At 38.9% G+C, this 19237-nt stretch overlaps 1 protein-coding gene across 2 annotated transcripts in view; it reads left to right on the top strand.

Annotated features, from left to right (window-relative positions):
- The first annotated feature begins 4195 nt into the window (after nt 1-4195).
- Nucleotides 4196-19237, top strand: part of LOC113169685 (spectrin beta chain, non-erythrocytic 1) — a 42629-nt gene continuing 27587 nt past the window's right edge. For both annotated transcript variants that reach the window (XM_026371281.1, XM_026371283.1), the window contains exons 1-2: nt 4196-4328; nt 15240-15433. In XM_026371281.1, the coding sequence (XP_026227066.1) occupies nt 15277-15433 (157 nt within the window). In that variant the 5' untranslated portion in view covers nt 4196-4328; nt 15240-15276. The remainder of the gene's footprint in view (nt 4329-15239; nt 15434-19237) is intronic.

The following is a 19237-nucleotide window of genomic DNA, read 5'->3' as shown; positions in this document are numbered from 1 at the left end:
TTTTAGATTTATATTCAGTAGGTCCAGCTTGGATTTGCTATCATACCTGTTGTATGTTGCTGTTTTCTGCCTGCATCTGCTTCCCAGCAACATATGAATGGAACCACAACGTTATCATGTGACTCTGAAATGTTAACTCCATGTAAAACAGCTTCTCTGCTGATTTACACACCAGCAAATTGGTTTCATAACTCAAAACTGTGTCTCTGTCCTACCAAGGGAATATTTTGCCCAGATCTTTATGGTCCTCATCCTGTGAACTCAGTGAGTCACGTTGCTCCACAGTGGCACCACAGCTATTCACTGTCCTGGTTTCATTCTGTCTAATTATTATATAATTTTAAACTGGAACAGCAGGGTGACCTCCAGCAACTAGTTTAGGGAGAAAGAGCGATAAGAAAAGGGAGACAGAGGGTAGGCAAGCAAGAACCAAAACAGAAATAGCATACTCGTCCTTGAAAGATGACTCAAAAAATGGAGGGGAGATAAAAATATCTTTTAGTAGGTCGCATTGACCGAAGTATGAGCCACTGGGTCCTGGAGGCTGTAGACTGTAGCTTTATAACTTTCTTCTTTGTTGGTCACATACACCTTCAGTTAGTTTGAGAAGCTCAGGGACAAATATAAACAACATAGAAAGATAATGTTGATGTGAATGGAGCTGCAGTTCCTATCCATAGTTTTATTACCCACTTTACACTGTGTCTTGCAGATTCCTGGAGATATAAGTATCTATTAATTTATACACATTCATGTATATGTATATATGTGCATGTATATAATGCATTATAAAATCTATCATAAACAAATTAACTGACTGAAATTTGGAATAGCAAGATGGAATTGTCCAAAATGATTCACCAAATTAGGGAGAAGAGTTGCATGTTATCAGTGTATCTGAGATGTTGCCAATATGGAAATAAACCCAGCAGGACAGCCTTATAGGGAGGAAGTGCATCACCCAAAATGAAGTAGCATGCAAGGATGAATGGTATGCTCTTTGAAATAGGATTTAAATCTTAAGTTATCTACGTACTGGTAATGGGTAAATCTTTAAAGTTCAGTATGCTCTAATTATGGTGCTTCAACTGTAAAGCAAGAGATCTTTAGTAGCTACTACTGTACAGCATGTACTGTGTGTTACTGTGATTAACATTTATCTTGGAACCCTCTAATTTAATCAGGTCTACACTCAGTATGAAGGTATCCACAATGCTAACAGGCCCAGGTTTATTTTGTTGCTCCAGGTCATAGCAACCTGTTTGTCATATTGTACCTATAGTAAACCCCCAGTGTGCCTCTTTCAGTCTGTGTCTGTCTCTGCCTCAGACACTTTATTAAAGAGCGGCACAGAGTCCCCCTTCATTATCTGGGATTGGAGTCATATGATTCAGCTTTAAAGTTGGAATATCAGTCTCACACACACACATTGTGCTGGGAAAATAAAAAGAATACAGATTGTGCCCACCAACTCCACCCTGGTCACCACACGCACTAATGATGACCCCACCCGCCCAGGTCCTGTCTATAGTGAGCAGACAGAGGGGGGTTTAGCTCAAACTGCTGCAATCTGCAGAAAACACTGTGTTGGACACAGTCTGAGAGCCAGTGGCAGCCTTATATACTGCGCTCAGCTTTTTCCCTTTGTCATGTTGGATTGTGGATGAGCTCTCTGCTGGGGTGTGAGTCTGTGAGCAGGGGTGGGGACTGGGGCTGAGGGTGAGGGTGTAAACAGGTTTTGTGTATGCTGACAAGCATACAGCTCATAAAACACACAACCCAGATGAGTGATAGATGAGTGAGACTGTAAAGCACTTGGAGAACCCAAAGAGTTTAAAATTTCATAAAGAAACTGTTCTTCTAGGCCAAATGAGTTAATGAAAACAAACCTGTCAACTGCTTTCAAGTCATCAACATTATGACGCTCTTTAAGAAGATACTAACATGTAGACTGACTGTATCACATGGTACATCATATTGCATGACCACATGTGCATAGTTGTTTGTGGGTATACTGTAGAACAAGTCTTGATTAATGTAATTGTCTTCTGAAGCATCCTGGTAGATGAATGGTTACAGTGCCTGACACAAAACCACAGTGTCCCTGGTTTAAGTCTGGCTGGGGAGCTGTAGTCATGTTATATCTGTATGTCTCTTGTCACGTTACCTGTCTGCCTCACTACTACTACCAAATTAAGGCAAAAGCTGTATTTGAAAATAGCCTTAATTAGTTAATAGGGGGAGTTTCTTTAAGAGCAACTACTAACAATTTTATCCTGGTCAAACTCACACAGTAGCAGACTTGCATCCAGAGGATGAACTTTAAAATAGAACCTGATTTGTTGGCCATTGGTTGTGGACTAAGGGCCTTGCTTTACATTGAAACAGTATATTTATTAGTAAAATACAGAGCATATACAATATATATGTAATAAAACAATCTGACAACCACAGACATAACAGAATTTGTGTTATGTAGCTAAAAATATTTTCAAGCAAGCCTCATACTGTTTGATTTCCTAAAAATAAGTTTAATCCAAACCAGAATCTGAGTGTTTCTGCAAAACAATGCTGTAATACTGTTGATAGCCACCAGATTATTTCTTCTTTTTAAGTAATACACCTATGAATGATTAGACACAGTTTTCAGCAGTGATAAATGTGTTCCAGTATGTTGCAAATCGATAGCATCCACTGATGCTAGAGTAGTAGTAGAGTCTGTCCACTCGGAAAGCTTTAACTTCAATGACACATTCACAGTAAAAATGCAAACTGGAACCACACTAACAACACAGCATAGCTTTTTCATCACCACTAACTACTTATAACGAGTAGCATGCTATTTTCCAAACGGTTAAAGCCCATCATCCCATAAAGCCCTCACCACTATCACTTTGTTGGTTCAGCTACACCCACATAGATCCACGCCCTATAGAGAGACAAACTGTACACACTGCAGACAGAGAACACAAAGACACAAACATGCACAAAAATAATTTAGGTGTTGGGGTTGTCTGTCATTTCGTAGTGTCTAGAGGCTTCTGATATGAATAAAACCCTCTCTGGAGTTGGTATCATTTCTAACTCAGCTACATTAACCATGAAATTACATTACAGCACATCATGCAAAACAAAAACAAACAAACAAAACACACAGGGGGCAACATTAGTTCTGGCCGTGAGGCTCTCAAGCTTGAGGATCCTCCAGATCTTTATGAATAACCCAGACTTTGATAGCTTGTTGGATGTCACAATGTGCAGGAATAATTGTGTGCAACAGCAGTTCCAATAAGAGAACCATGCTTAAATAAATAAAGGAAACGTTAAAAAGAGACAATGAGATTGTGTTCATGACCAAGAAACATTTCGACTTTGACACCATGTGTCAATGTAGCTGAGAGCCCTCATTTGCAATATAATCATGCAGTTTAATGTATGGGTTTAGTGTGTAGCCTATGGATGTACAAACTACCAGTAACTTGTTGTTGATGGCACTGATGAGTTGAATCCTATAGCCTACTGATTCCCTGTTTATTCTCTTGGTAATAATAAGTAATGGTTTTGGATGGAAGAAGCTTTCAAATGGGATTGAAGTTGTTTGTAGTCTATAGTTTTCATCAAACACATGCTACCTTCATGCAAGGATACAGATCCTTCGTTTTGTTTTTAATACAGAACCCAGTTTGAAGCCTTTACGTTTTAGCACCAGGGACAGCACCAAGCAGGCTACAGTCATAGAGCATCTTCTCCTCAGTGTTGTCAAGTTCCTGTTGAGAGGGCTGAAAATGCGCACGGTGATTCCCATGTGACTGAGAAGGGTCAGCACGCAGCCACCCACCCACCCACCCAACCACCCACCCACACCCGGAGCCACCACCTCCACGTCCTCTCTCTTCTTCTCCCTGTTGGACCGGACTACAGGGAGCGGGAGTGAGCGAGGTACGCACGGATGCTCGGCCGCGGGGGGGGGAAAAACAAGAAGCTGCTTCTGCTGCGGATATCCGTCTCATACCTGCCTCCAAAACGGGCTCCGCTGCTCGTCGCCTTGTTTCTTCCACTGGTCGCTTGGTGTGAACGCTAGATTCGGAGACGGAGGCTGGTTCGGTCGCTGCACCGGGAGCAGCGCGGAGGGAGAAGACCGTTGTCGAGGATGCGGATTTAACGGACAGACGTTAGAGGAGGCACCTGGGATGTTTAACCGTTCCCACTCGAATTAGCTTAGTCGCACCCGTCGGTAGCAGAGGGACATATTTTCAGGTCTGCCGAGATATCACAGCGACTCGGTAGAGCTGCATCCACCGCCTCATCACCAGGAGACTCAATAAGGGGTGAGCTTGATTTTTATTTTGTCTTTTTTTTTTTTTTATTCCCTAACACCAATAGGCTGCCCGCTAACAACAAAGCTAATGACAGCGTCCGTGATATTCAGGTGACTGCTGCTAGCTTGCCACTGCTATTAGCTTTTCAAGCCAACTGATATCGTTATTGCATCGCAGCTAATGTGCATTTGCGTGAAGCCTGAAAGAGATGCCGTTTCCAATAAAGCCCTTTGTGTTTGTGGCATGTTAACTAGCCGCCTGGTTACATGGTGTGTCTGGCTCCAACGCCTCACGTTAGTAATTGGGAACCATCTCTCCATATGTCTGTCTCTTGTTGCCTTTGTTTGAATCGATGTCAAGCGCAGCCACATTTTTTTTTTTTTCGTGCGTGCTCTCTACAACCAGCCTGTGGATCTTTGATTCAACATCTGCTATTAAAGCGACCAAGCCTTGTTGCCTGCCTGCTAGTTTTTTTTATTTGCATCACTCCTAGGTGTGCTATACTGTTGGCATCTTGTAAAACTGCAGTTCATGCTTTCGACATTGTGGGATGTGTGGTTATGTTATGATAGGACTGAGATTTCTACTGCGTGCCTGGCCTAGACTGTGACTCATTGCGAGGATACGTCAGGTAAAAGTGTGTTAAAGGGTGGGCTTATGAGTAGAAGGTAATTGCAGGTAAAAAAAAAACAGTGAACACGCTGTTTTTGAAGCGTGTGAGTTTGCTACACACCCGTCAAACACATCAGTGCAATGTTTTTTTGCACATATGGATAGCTCCCATTTGCTGGCTACCACGTGTATAACCATGGCCCAGAGACATCGGCTCGCTGGAAATAAATGTGGTGACACTGACATAACAGTAAAACACATAGGCATGATCATGACATCAACTTTTAAGTCAACGTCCTTCATGAGCCCTCATGAGATTTTTAGTTTTTGTACAGCATAGATGTCAGATGATGCTCATGATGGAGAGCGATGATTGTTGGTGATGAAAGCATGCAGTTCTTTTGATTGGTGTTTTGTGAAATCAAGCCTGTCTTTTCTGTAGGAGACAGTCATACTACCTCCTCTCCTTTGTGTCCTGGAAACTGATTGAGGTTCATGTGTGTTCCTTAAGTAGATGGCTACATAAGCAAAACAAATGGCAATTAGATTGCACTTCATGTGTTGTGGCTTACACTTAGCTTCTTGTTTTTTCTACCCAAGGTTAGCCTAATGCCTGTTTTGATATTTGTTCATAATATATAATTTATAATTATTACACACCTCCTGTCTGTTACCATTTGATCAATAAGCAGCAACTCTTACATACTGTTTGTTGTTTGATTTGATTATTTTGGTAACAATTACAGTTAAATAATGGAGAAACAAAACATATTCCAAATATTATGGGAAATGAATCAATCAATTTCAAGTAACAGATAAATATGCCATTAATAATATTACTGAAAATATGATTCGTCTAGCATCTCCACATCCAGTTAGAAGTTTCAATGCACTACCTCCATTCAAATTATTTATGAAACACATCTCCACACAGAGAGTCAGTAAGGTAACATGATTAAGACCCAAGGAAATTCCCCATGGAGAAGTCACCCTTTGTTGTAATAAGTTTTTAATGGTACCACTGGAGGGCGACATGAGGGCCTTTCCTCACTGTTCTTGTTGAAATGATGCTCATGGAGTATTGTCTGCAGGCAGTGTTAGGTGTAAGGTTAGAGCAGGCCACATGCAATGTATTAAATAATTAACCACATCTCTTTAGAGCTGTGGCTGAAATCTATCTGAAGATGCCTGTTGTGATATGACACCAAACAGAAAAGTTACAAGGAAAATAGCATGAAATGCAATTGCATTTAATGTCTATAGTCATTACACTAAATGTTAATTTTATGTAGCGGTATGATTTGAGTGTTTCTGTGGCAAGAATTATATCTCAGTTATTGTAGATAATTAGAAAATGATTAGTGACCCAGTTTATGTTCCTTAGTGTTCACAAGAAGAAGATGAGCGTAAGCAAACCAAATAAAATGCATCAGCATTCTTTTATTAGACTGTAAATACCATACGTTTTCATAATCCTAGATCATACCCTAGCATTGTATTCATGGCTACACATTGAAATATCTTTTTGATGGGGGGACAGATTGGTTTGTGATGATAAATGAGAAGTGGCTGTTAACTGGCTGGATGGTCGGCTAAATGAACAGCATTCAACAATAGCATGGCAGCGTGAATGTGGGCACCCTATAGTGCTGATTCCCAAAATCCCTCTCCAACAAGCTTTTTTTCCGCTCCTGCCATTCACACTTTCATTGTGCTGCAGTGAACCATATCATTAACCCAGTGAAGGTCTTGTGCACTAGCACTGCTTTCTGATGTGCAGTTCTTCCTTTAACCTTTCAATGTTTTTAGGTCTACTTGCTACAGCACCAGTACAGTAGAGAGTGTATTATGGGTAGTTGCTTGTATCTTCCAATCCTCCACATTTGTGTCATATGTAAACCCTGCCTGAAAGCAAAGCTATAAGCAGGTGTGCGCTGTGTTGTGAAGACCAGCAAATTACAATGTTTGTCTTTTAAGGTCTAATTGATTTATTTATTTATTTTTATTTTTTTATACCATTAGTATAGTCTAGTATTTTGTAAAACATGATCTTTTATAATGATTGTATACAAGTGGGGGTTACGACACATTGTTGACGATGTAGATTACTTCAGATAAGTCTGTTGATGTAAGACTAATGCTAAGTTAACTTTAACTGAAGAGTTGTTGTTCTAGAGATACATTTGTTTCCAATTAAAACAAAAACTACAATTATAATTTCAAAAATAAAGTAGGTTGTCAGATAAATATTATAACATCTATAAAACAAAGTGTCTTTATACAAATGAGTGCTCTGTCATCATAAATTGACACATACAGTAATGGGCAAAATTGTTGATACCCATTCCATTTTTTAAAACAAACTAGTGAAACTGGCCTAGACAAAAATGATGGTACCTCTAGAAAGCATTGGAAATAATTTGGCTATGGGGACATGTTAAACTAAAGTGTGTCCTGTTATTAGCATCACCGGTGACTTTAAACTTATTATGAGTCAGTGTGCTTAATTAAAGGGTGAAAAGTGATCACTGTGCTGCTATTATGGTGTGTACCACACTCAACATGGACCACAATAAGCTAAGGAGACTTAATATTTTGTTGCACAACCTTTGGAGGTAATCACTGCAGTCAAGCGATTACTGTAACTCTAACTGAGACTTCTGCACCTTTTGACAGGTATTTTGGTCCACTCCTCATGAGCAAACTGCTTCAGGTCTCAGGTTTGAAGGCTGTCTTCTCCAGACTGCATGTTTCAGTTCCTCCTCCTTCAGCTTATAGAAAGCCACTTCAGAATAGTCCAATAATTTGTTCTTAGCCATTCTTGGGTTTTTTTTTTGCTGTGTTTTGGGTTATTATCCTGTTGGAGGACCCATGATCTGTGATTGAGACCAAGCTTTCTGACAGTGGGCAGCATGTTTTGCTCCAGATTGCCTTGATAATGTTGAGATTTAATTGTACCCTGCACAGATTCAAGACACCCTGTGCCAGATGCAGCAAAACAGCCCTAGAACATAACCAAGAATCCTCCATGTCTAACAGTAGGTACAATGTTCCTTTGTTTGTATGCTTCATTTTCTTTGTCTGTGAACATAGACCTGATGTGACTTGCCAAAAAGGTTCCAGTTTTGTCTCATCTGACATTCTTCCAGAAGCTTTGTACTTTGTCAATATGCATTTTGGCAAATTCCACGTCTTGTTTTTTAATGATTTGCTTTCAACAGTGGAGTCCTCCTTGGTCGTTTTCCATTAACTCCACTTTGTCTCAAACTGATGGTGTGACACTGTTGTACCTTGACCTTGGATTTTACCTCTAAGGAAGTTGTTCTTCTGTTGTAGGGATTATCTATCTCTTCAATTTTCAACATCTGTTATCTTCTTGCAGTCTCGTCCAGGAAGGTTGGCTAAAGTCCTGTGGACATTAAACGTCTGAATATTATGTGTATTAATATTATGTTAACTGTAGTCACAGAAACATCAAGCTGTGATTGCCTCCAAAGATTGTGCAACAAAAATATTAAGTTAAGGGTCTCCTTAGCTTTTTTTGGTCCATGTTGAGTGTAGTACATACTATAATACCAAACAGCACAGTGATCACTTTTCACCCTTTAAATAGGCAGACCTACTGATTACAAGTTCAAAGATTCTGGTGATGCGAATAACAGGACACACTTTAGTTTAACATGTCCCTATGGTCAAATTATTTTCAATCCTTTCTAGGGGTGCCATAATTTTTGTCTAGGCCAGTTTCATAATTTTTTTTATTTTTTCAAACTCCAGTTAATCCACAACTCAAAAGCAATGTCTGATTTTCATTAATTAATTTTCAGTACATTTTTATTTATTATAACCTTTGTCAGTTTTACATTATTTAATTGACCATTGCTGTTTTTTCTTTCTTTAACAAAAGAGTACCAACAATTTTGGCAATGTCTGTAATAATTTTGCATTAATAGTTAAACAGTAACCCGTGAGTAAAGTTAAATGGAGTGTGCTTTACTTCACTTAGCTTTACTGCCTTGTCTATACTGTGGGCTTCATGTCGGCTTCCCCTGATGACTGAACGTTTTTGTACATCCATCACCTCATGGATTAATGCAGTTATATTTACACAGTACTCCTGCTAAATATATCTATGTTAAGTGCCTCTTGTGGGGGAAGACCTTTCATGGAAAGGCAGAAATTTGAAACGGCAGTTGTACCTATCTCTTTGGGACCAAAAATGTTGATCTCAATTCAAGTCAAGAGATATTCTAAACAATTCTGATTTAGAAAAAATAATGTACTGACCCATTTCCTGCAAATATCTATAAATCAAATATTGATCCTGATCTGTACCCATAAGCTAATATCAGTAAAACACATATACTACACAATTGCTCAATTTAAAACTCCAAATATTAGGGCATTAAAAAAGGTCAATTGTCACTAAAACAAGACACTAAAATGAGTTTCTCAAGTAATTACTGAAACTGTACCATCATTTTTACTTTTGTTGTTTGTTCTTTTTTTTTTCTTTTTTTTTTTTTTTCCCCAGTTTCTGCCTGGCTGCATTTACTCAGTTTTTACCTGTGACAGCAACAGTTATTTAATGTGAGTTTATTTTTTAGCCATTATACAGATTTTTTGCTGGTTACCCATAACCATGTTTCAAGAGTAGGGTGAAAATTAATAATTGCTGGACTGTAGTTTTATGTGTGCAATAGGTCTGTATTCATGTCTACATTTGTTGGTGTTCATGGGTGGCAGGGGGGGTTCTGGCCATTTGAGTGTGTGATGAATTCGATGCTACAGGTCAACAAAAGACCTCTGCTGTCCTATTCAGCAGGGCATTCAGGCCAGGATCAGTAGCCCGTGGAAGGGCCTCTGATGCATATGTGCCTCTGGCTGCCTCATCTCTGCAAACAGGAAAGGCTGGAATGGCTGTCCTCAACTCTTTGCTGACTTCTCTATTGTGGAGGCCAGTTTGTCAGGGCAAGCATTGTGTGCTGCATTTGGTTGCAGACTTCAACCTGAGTGCCATGTTGATTTGGGACAAAATGTTACCACTACATATTGACCTCATTTGTTTATGTGAACAATTTGCCTATGTTCAGTAAAATATCTAATACTTAATATCTATTTATTTAACGGCAGTAGCATATTATGTATTTGCTGGGGGTTGTTCTGTATGTCAAGGTTTATAGCTTCTTTGTCTGGCACTACAGGGAGTGGTTCTGTATGTCTACCCTAATTCCCCTGTTGGCTGTGTGGCTGGCTAATGTGCACAAGCCTAATTCCCCGCAGGCAACTGATTGTGTGCTTTATTTTTCTTTTTCTCTGTCCCTGATTAATGGGTGCAGTGACAAATAGACCAGCTGGATGAAGGGAAACAGCTCTGGCAGGTGAGGAGGGATGATGGAGACAGAAAGAGGCAGTGGTGCTGCGTATGAAGCCACTGGCTCTGCCCTGCTTTCTTAGCCACTGTCAGTCTGCTGTGAGTGATGTGTATGCCTGGTGCGTGTCTGCATGGTCAGAGGAAGGGGTTTAACCATTAGATATTGGTGGCTTGCTTTCACTTTTTTTTTTTTTTTTCCACAAGTACTATTATTCCAAGCAGTCACATTTACAGTATGTGCTTCTCATTTTAGGTTTGGTGAAAGCCCCCAGTCTCCATGTAGGTCATGCTTTGTTACCCAGCTTGAGGATATTAGGGAAACGATATTGAAGACATACTGTTTGCAGTTGTGTTGACTCTACTATTTTTAAAATTTTCATTGTGTTCACTGTGCAGTGTAAGTTATTGCAATAATCAGTTTATTTCTAGCATAATATTATATTATATATATATATTTATTTTTTTTTGTTGGTCTTGATTGCGCTAGCTGATATTCAGAGAATAATGTTTCAGAGGCATATTGACATATGAGGCCTACATGAAGTCTTTCATTAAATTAATGTATTTCCTTTTGTTATGTATTTGTGGATTAGGCTTTGAGAGGATTGTCTTTCATGGAACCCCTTTTATGCCCCCTGTTGTTCCACATCTGTCTGCTTGATTTTTTTTCTCATAAAAGCCTTTGTTTTGAGCTTAAGTTGAATTCTATCATCTTTGGACATAACATCTGATGTTTTCATCAGATTCTTGTATAGAAAAATGTGCAGAGAAAGACTTGTATGTGTATGCTTTGTTGCTTTAAGGAGCAAAGGTGGGGGGTTCTTTTTGTTGTCTATCATTTGGTTGCTCTGCATTAGGGGGGAGGCAATGGTAAGTCACTCAGGTTAGCATGATTGTAGGTGTTGAACCGACCCATTTTGTGCACTGAATCCTGATAAAATATATAGTTACATGCTGAGTGGGTGGATTTGTATGTGTGGCTTTTAGAAGTACTGTGTGTATGGTTGGCGGGGGTGTAATAGTTCAGCTCAGCTTGCATATTTGGTGTTATGCTAGATTGTGGTCTGTGTGTGGGGAGAAAGATAGAATGAGTACAGTAAGTTGTATCATAAAGTAGTAGGTCAGGGGATTGTTGTCTGATCCATTGAGGAGTGAGACACAGAGCTTCTTCCAACCAACAACAAGGGAAGGATTGCTCTCCATTTGCCACTGCCAGAGCTCACTGGTCCTGCCCCTTTTCAGCCCCCACCCTAGTCCACTCCCACAGACAGATTGTCATGGACCTCATTGCTGTCACGCCTGTCCCGAATAGCGTGTCCTGTTTGTGGCTGATTCCATCCTGTCACATTTTGGTTATTTAAGCTCCATAGACAGCTTACCACTTAGTGTTGAGACTATTCTGAAGAAAGAACTATCAGCCCTGAAGAAGTTGCAAAGGGTGAAAGACAGAATTTATGTTGTGGACATACATGTCTTTTGTATTTTAGACAGCATCCACTATAGAAAATTGGAGCATGATGTAAAACTTATACAGCTTACCTGCTGTTTACACACATGCATATACTCAATGTTTTCAAGGCACTAGCTAATTCCTGGGGTGCCAATGAGTGGGGAGGTGAGAGGTCGGGGGGCAGTGTGGAGGCGTGTTCTGCCTTGTTCTCTAATCCCTGAATTTAGTTTCTATTCCCAGCCACTTAATCTGCTAGTAATAGGATTTGCCAAGCTTTTGATTTATTTTTTATAGTTCAGATGTGTGTGACTTGTTTTGTGTCTTAACAAAAGTATGGTATATTTTAGGGTTGAGATGATTGAGATGAGTTTGAAATTTGAAGTGGTCGATTAAATTTGAGAAATTTGATGTCAAATGATGTCAAATAGTATTGATAGTATCGTATTTCTACATTTAAGACAGTTTTAATGTATATTCTACTTAGCGTGTTGTATAGGTTGGGTGAAAAAAAAATTGACATCAAATAAAAAAAATGCATACCTGCACACCATTTTCTGCTTTTTTTTTTTTTGTTCTTATCACTCTTATCAGAAAGAGTTTGCTTTAGTGCTGCTAAGCGTAGCTGTTGTACTGAATAAGAGAATTAGCTATGCATAAAATCCAACCAAACCTCAGCCTCTCTGGTTGCTAAAATTGTACAAAGCCCAATGCATCCTTGAGACCTAATGCATCTAAACTGCAAACTACATAATTTCAGTGTTCCTGGTCTGATTGTGGCTATGGAGGTTTGCTAAGTTTCAACCCATTCTTTCTTTCTGATTTGTTTCCTGCCTCCATCTGCTCTGTGCACTATCCACTAAATACACAATTGCCAGAAATAATCTAAAAAAAGACAGACAAGACAAACACAATAGGAACTACTCTAATGATGTGGTTCAGTCACATATTAAGTCGCCTCCATCCTAAACAGCTGCAGATAATTACTAAGTGCACTCTTCTTGCAGAGAGAACATGTAAACAGTACTGCCAAATGATCTCTCAGTCGAGCATTTATAATAAAGTTAGGCTTTTAAAATGTGCACCACCTTATGTACCCTCTTTTATATGCTCAATGATGCTATTGCAGGCAACATATATTGACCCCATCTGAATGTGTATACTGGCAAAATACAGTTTGGAAAGTACAGGGCTCCAGACTGCAAAAGTGTTTGCACTGCCTCTATTTTTGGAGCTGCAACTATATTCTACAACTGTGTGTGTGTGTGTGTGTGTGTGTGTGTGTGTGTGTGTGTGTGTGTGTGTGTGTGTGTGTGTGTGTGTGTGTGTGTGTGTGTGTGTGTGTGTGTGTGTGTGTGTGTGTGTGTCTGCGACTTGCAAATATGAGAGCAAGTGAGCATTGCCTACGTTTTTGAACTACGTTTTTTTTTTTTCCGGTTCACAGCACTTCATAGAGAACTAGTTTCACAACCTGCCTCGGTAGCCTACCCCTTTTTCTGGCTAACCTTGTTAGCTGAAAGGCTAACTCAAATGAGCCATTTAACTAGAGGAGCTGTTGTATAAAGACATATTGTTACATGAATCTGCACTTTTTTAACTTGAAAGTAATACAATCTTAAATCAGTGATGCCCAATCTTAAATCAATGAAGCCCAACAAAATTATAAACCCTAAATTAAGCATAATATGGCCACTTTGATGTTTATTTGTTTATTTATAAGGTAAAAACTGTCAGGCTTTGCAAACAGGAAACAGCACATTGGTATATCTCTGGATTGTCTGTTTATTACCAAAGCATTTCTTCGTTATGACCAGTCTAACATAGACTAAACTAAACTCATTGAACTAGACATGATGGAGAGTTTATGACCAAGATGTGAGCACTAGAGTTTCCATGCATTAAAGAATGAACTGAATCCTGAAACATGCTCAGCTTTAAAATATTTCCACCAGCGTCCCAGTATTTTTCTCCTACCATCCTCTAATCTGATCCATCACTCCCATTTAAGTCAGTCACTGCTACTAGACACAACAAAAGATAAAATGACAGCTATTCGCAAACTGACTACTTAACCTTATCTATTAATCTGTTCAATGCTCTTAAGCAAATGGTTCCAGCTCGTAAATGCGTCTCTCTTGATGTGGTTTTAATCTTAATGTAGATCCCCCAGTGAGTACATACATTGGTACATAATACTGAGGTCAGTACTATGTCTAATCTTATTCAGGTATATAAACAAATAAGTGAAATGAATGCTATTAGTGAATGCTATTAGTGGTACATCAGATTTATTCAGACTGTAGTTTTATCTGAATGTATGTAAAAAAGCAGTCCGTCTTCCCTTCTGTTGTCAGCCAAACTATTGAGTTATCACTTTATCTTTGTGAAACTGAGGAGATGTCAGTATTTTTATGTTGTAGCAGTCTGTGCCTGTCTGAAACGGCCAGTTTGGGCATATACAGACTCATTTAAATTATTGTCGCACAGAAACCATTAAAATAAATGGATAACAAGATGCATTTGCTTCTGGCTCAAGTGAAATCTTTCTGCATATTAGAGAGACTCAGCTAGTTGGAGAAAGGGGATGGGATTAACCTCCTTGTTTATGAAGTATTACATGCTACATGAGGGTGTCTCTATCCTATGTGTATATTCTACCAGCATGTGCAAGGACAATACAAGGATCCACATGCAAACATCTCATATTTTGGGAGAAGGCACAATAATGAAAAACATTTTTGTCACAAAAGCATATATGGCATCCTTGGATTTTTCTCTTTTTATTACAAAACATATGGTGATGTATAATGTTTTTGTACTTGCTGCATGTGTGTATACAGTTTCTCATATAGTCAATGTGTGTGTGTGGCTGGATAGTGTAGTGGCAACATCACCGCCCTCCATGTGGGAGAACGGTGTTAGAAGTCACCTAACTCCAGTAGGGGTCCTTAGGCGAGACCTCCTTACGCTTAACCTGCTATTGCCTTGTAAATTGTAAGTTGCTTTAATAAAAGTGTCTACTAAATGTAAATGTATGCACCTTTTAAATTTTTTTTGTACAAGCTGAGATCTGATCAGTGTAGAATGATGTTTCTGCCATTGACTCAAATTAAGTGGACGGTTACAGTATATGCAATTATTGGTTGGGTAACTTAACTTTGTGACAGTTGCTGTAGTTATCTCTAAGTGTTTTATCTCATAACGCACTATGGCAGTTAGACTGTCCAGGCTTCCATTTGCATATGTCATTTGTGAATATATAACTAGAGTGCAGCTGTGAGGATGTGTAGAGAGTGTGGTTTTCACAGCAACAGTGCATTATTTGACTCCTGTTGAAACGGAAATAGATGCTAGTTTTATAAACTGAATCTTCCAATCTCTAGTTCCCACAAACACATCAGGGGTCAGTCTTGTGAAGTGTGTTATGCAACGCACCTCTCCTTCCTCTGTACGTGCTAACTTTGGCTGCTTTTGTGTCTTTGTGTAGGTGTAGGTTGAATGTGTTTTCCTCAAGCCTGGACACCATGAGCACCATCTCTCCTACGGACTTCGACAGCTTGGAGATTCAACAGCAGTATAATGACATCAACAACCGCTGGGACCTGGCAGCAGAGACTGATTGGGATAATGAGAACAGTTCTGCGCGACTTTTTGAGCGCTCACGCATCAAGGCTCTCGCAGGTATGCTATACCTCAGACCCCACCAATGTGCTAAGATTGTGTCAATTGTACCTACTGTGTATTACTGTAGAGGTGTATAAAGATGATTAACAAATATTTCTAGTCAACCTTAAAAATTGTAATATACAGTATTTACCTGTTTACAGTGTGCTCTTAATGCCATATACACTGAGTTACCAGTATATTAATTTAATAGTCAATTATTTATTTCAATTAAATAAAACTGGAAATACCTATGTTAGATATTTTAGTTTATTTTTACATATCAGTTTTCACAGCAAGGTTACAGAGAACTGCAAAATGTCAGGAGAAATACATAGCGTAATATCAAAAAATTACCTATAATTGATGGAACAATTGCAGTGCCGAATCCATTAATTCCTGCCGTACAGAGTTATTTGGACAATGTTTTGATTTTTAAATGATATATTAAAAAAGAAAGGAAAAAATCTACAAAATTCAGTAATTTTGGATACAATTAGACAGATTACTAAATTACTAAATCTAAATTACTTTTAGATACTTATTAAAAAGCTAAACCATAGAAAAACTCAGCTCTGGTTTACATTTAAAAACTCGGTTCTGTTCATGCTACAATTACTTATGTGAGCACACACACAAAAACAAGATGGTGACTTTTGGCAGTAAGAGCTGCTTTGGAAGGTGGCATTAACCCTGAACATGCCCCATCATCATCACCAGTGCCTGCCTCTCAATTTCTGAAACTCTGCTTGGTTTTATCTCTTATTGGCGATTGGCTTACCTAATTAACATAAAGTAAAGTAGAACTAAGCATATGTGCTGTGCAGGAGCAGTTACATACTCAAACTGTAAAGATTTCTTACAGAAATGTAATGGTCTTTGTAGAGTAACAACTCAAACAAGGTCTTGGCTCATTTGTTGTATTTGGCTGAACAAAATCAAAAAGTGATAATAAAACATTATGTGTAAACACTGGTGCCGAAAATCAGCAGCCAGTTTAGTTGTATGGCATGTGCACAGTTGATGTGCGCATAGTGCCCACAATCTAGGTGTGAACTGTTGAGTCCTTAAATGTTTGATCTGGCTAAAAAGGTAAAATAACATTTTGATTATGCCATTCCGGTTTGAGAAACAAACAACATTTATAGACAAACTCAAAGACTGACTAACTGATCTGTACCAATCTAATTAGTTTCTGTGGACCGAAGAGCAAACCTTATTCTTTTCTATCCCAGTAGACACAGTTCTCCCTTAGTAGGGCAAGACAGAAATACCTCAGAAAGGAGGACAAAGCTAAAGAGCTGCATAGTCCATTCACCAAATGGTGACAGTGATCAAATGAGGGGGTGAGATTAGACTTTAGCTAGAGCTAAGATATTGTGGCAACACATCAAGTTTGTCTATTCTCTTAAATCTGTGCATGTAATGATTATTAAGATTCTCTAGATTAAATGCCTGTTGTTAATTCACAACATGTTGCAGTATCACGGAGAATCCAGCAGAGGGGAGCAACAGGCAGGCACCAAGACACACAAACACACACATAGAACCCTCCCCCTTCTCTCTCACACATACATACACACACACACACACACACTCGCATGCATGCACACACACATAAAACCCACGTGCTCTGATCTTTGAGCACTGCTGTAGTCAAAGTATTTCTGGAAGATAAACCTAATTTCACTTACAAATACATTCACTTACATTTCATGTGTTCTCATACCCACAGAAAACTCACTGTTTTGCCTGTATATGTATATATACGTCCCATATGTCCTAAAATTATGGGTTAAGTGAATTAAGGCAAGGGACCAGATATAACATTTGTACAAGTGTGACCAGAGTTTTGTGTGTTTTTGTGTGTTTTTGTGTGTTTTTGTGTGTGTCTGTGTGTCTGTGTGTGTGTGTGTGTGTGTGTGTGTGTGTGTGTGTGTGTGTCTATAAGTGTACTCTCGTGTGGGAATACCTGTGATACCATCTCCACTTGACAAGTGTGGGCTTGATGTGCACATTCTTTAACATGCTGTAGCAGCTTTTTCTCCCTAGGCCCAGCTCCTGCCCACCTTTTACAGTATATCCCCAATAGCAATTCTGCAAGCTGTTGATTACTTACTCTCACAAAGTCTCTGAATTGAGCTGCCTCTGCTTTTCTCCCAATAACATCATTACCTCCCTTCCTGGCTTTTTATACTCTTGATGTTTGTTGGATTAATTTCACTCCTGATGTGATGGCAGTTGGTGGCACTTGTTTCTCAACTGAGAGCCTTACCCATGTTAAAATCTTTTATTTGCATAAATAAGCTCTTATCTACTCTCCTGTAGTACTGTATGGGGTAGCATGACAGACTGTTCCAATTTTCCCTTTTATAAGCAACACCCTCCTTAACACTGAGTTACATGTACTTACTTGTGGAAACTTCCATAGTAGAAGTAATTTTCACTTTGATAAGTATGTCTTTTATTGTTCACAATACATCCACATGATTAGAAAAAAGTGGCAATTAATAGGTAGCAGACTGTATTTGATATGTGTATACAATCTATCCTACTATTTCCAGTGGGATTCCCCTTCAGATCAGATACTTTCCAGTATTCTGATTATTGTCCAGCCTTCTGACACCCCCAGGTTCTTAGAAAGGGTTGTTGTAGGATGGATAAAATTTACAGGCTTAGCAATGGATCCCTCCTTTCTCCCTCTGGCAATGCTTACTCCCATCCCCCACTAGCTCCTTTTGCCTTTCTAGTCTGGGTCCATTCACCACACCAGCCCATCATAAACACTCATTAATGTCAGTTTTCCAAATGCAGGTTTGCATTTTCCCATATTCCTCTTTGGCAGATCTTCTTACTGTTTTTCACAATATTGAGTAGATGACTATACTATTTAGTATGTTATTATTTATTAGTATATCTAAATGGGTTTTCTGCTGTTTTCTACTACCTTAATGTCAAATCAGTCTTATTGGGATTACAATGTTTGATATATGACCACAGGGATGTTAAATTGCCTGTAAACTGTGGTTTACCACTTCTCTGTTTTTTATTTCTCACTGCATGTGACCATAGAGTAGGCTCTGTTCCTCAGATGGAAGAGTGTTCTCTCTGAATTTTATTAGTCCGGTTACCCTCCAGAAACCCCAGCTCACTGAAGGACAGGGGCATTTCATTCTCTAATTAGACCCATCCAGATGCTGCCAGCTCATCAGGACAAACATAAAAACACCCAGATCTTTTTACCAATGCCCCCTGACCAGACCAGGAATGCTAGTATAAAAGGCTGCAACCTTAGTCCTGACTGTGTTTACAGGCTTGTGTAATTTTGCATACATAGGCCTTTTAGTTACATTTTATTAGTTTGTGCATTAGCAATGTAGAAAAAACTCACCTATCAAAATGTATTCACATAGAGCCGACCATTAAAGTCACATGCTGGTAAACCTGTTTGTGAATATGAAGCATGTGCTAAACGTGATGATGTATGCATGATGCATGACGTGATGTTCCTTTGGTCATTGATGTAGGAAAATAATTATCTACAAACTTATTATTTTAAAAATATGAAATACCTAAAAAGGAAACATATATTATATAACATATATTTCAGAAAGAAAAGGTTTCAGTATGTCCCTAATCTAGTAAGACTTAAAATGTTACTGTTGATCTATAATGATACTGTAGTCACTCACTTCCACCACACCCCTGCAAACCATCTGCCTTACAAACAGACACTCAAGTCTGTTTCAAGTCAATCAAATTTTGTTCTGACAGGAAGGAGTTTTTTTGTGTTACTGAGACTTTCTCAACAACTTCCTTCCT

Source organism: Anabas testudineus, chromosome 14, assembly GCF_900324465.2.
Source record: "Anabas testudineus chromosome 14, fAnaTes1.2, whole genome shotgun sequence".
NCBI lineage: Eukaryota > Metazoa > Chordata > Actinopteri > Anabantiformes > Anabantidae > Anabas > Anabas testudineus.
Note: the sequence above shows the minus strand (reverse complement) of the source record. Positions and strands in the feature narration are given on the sequence as shown.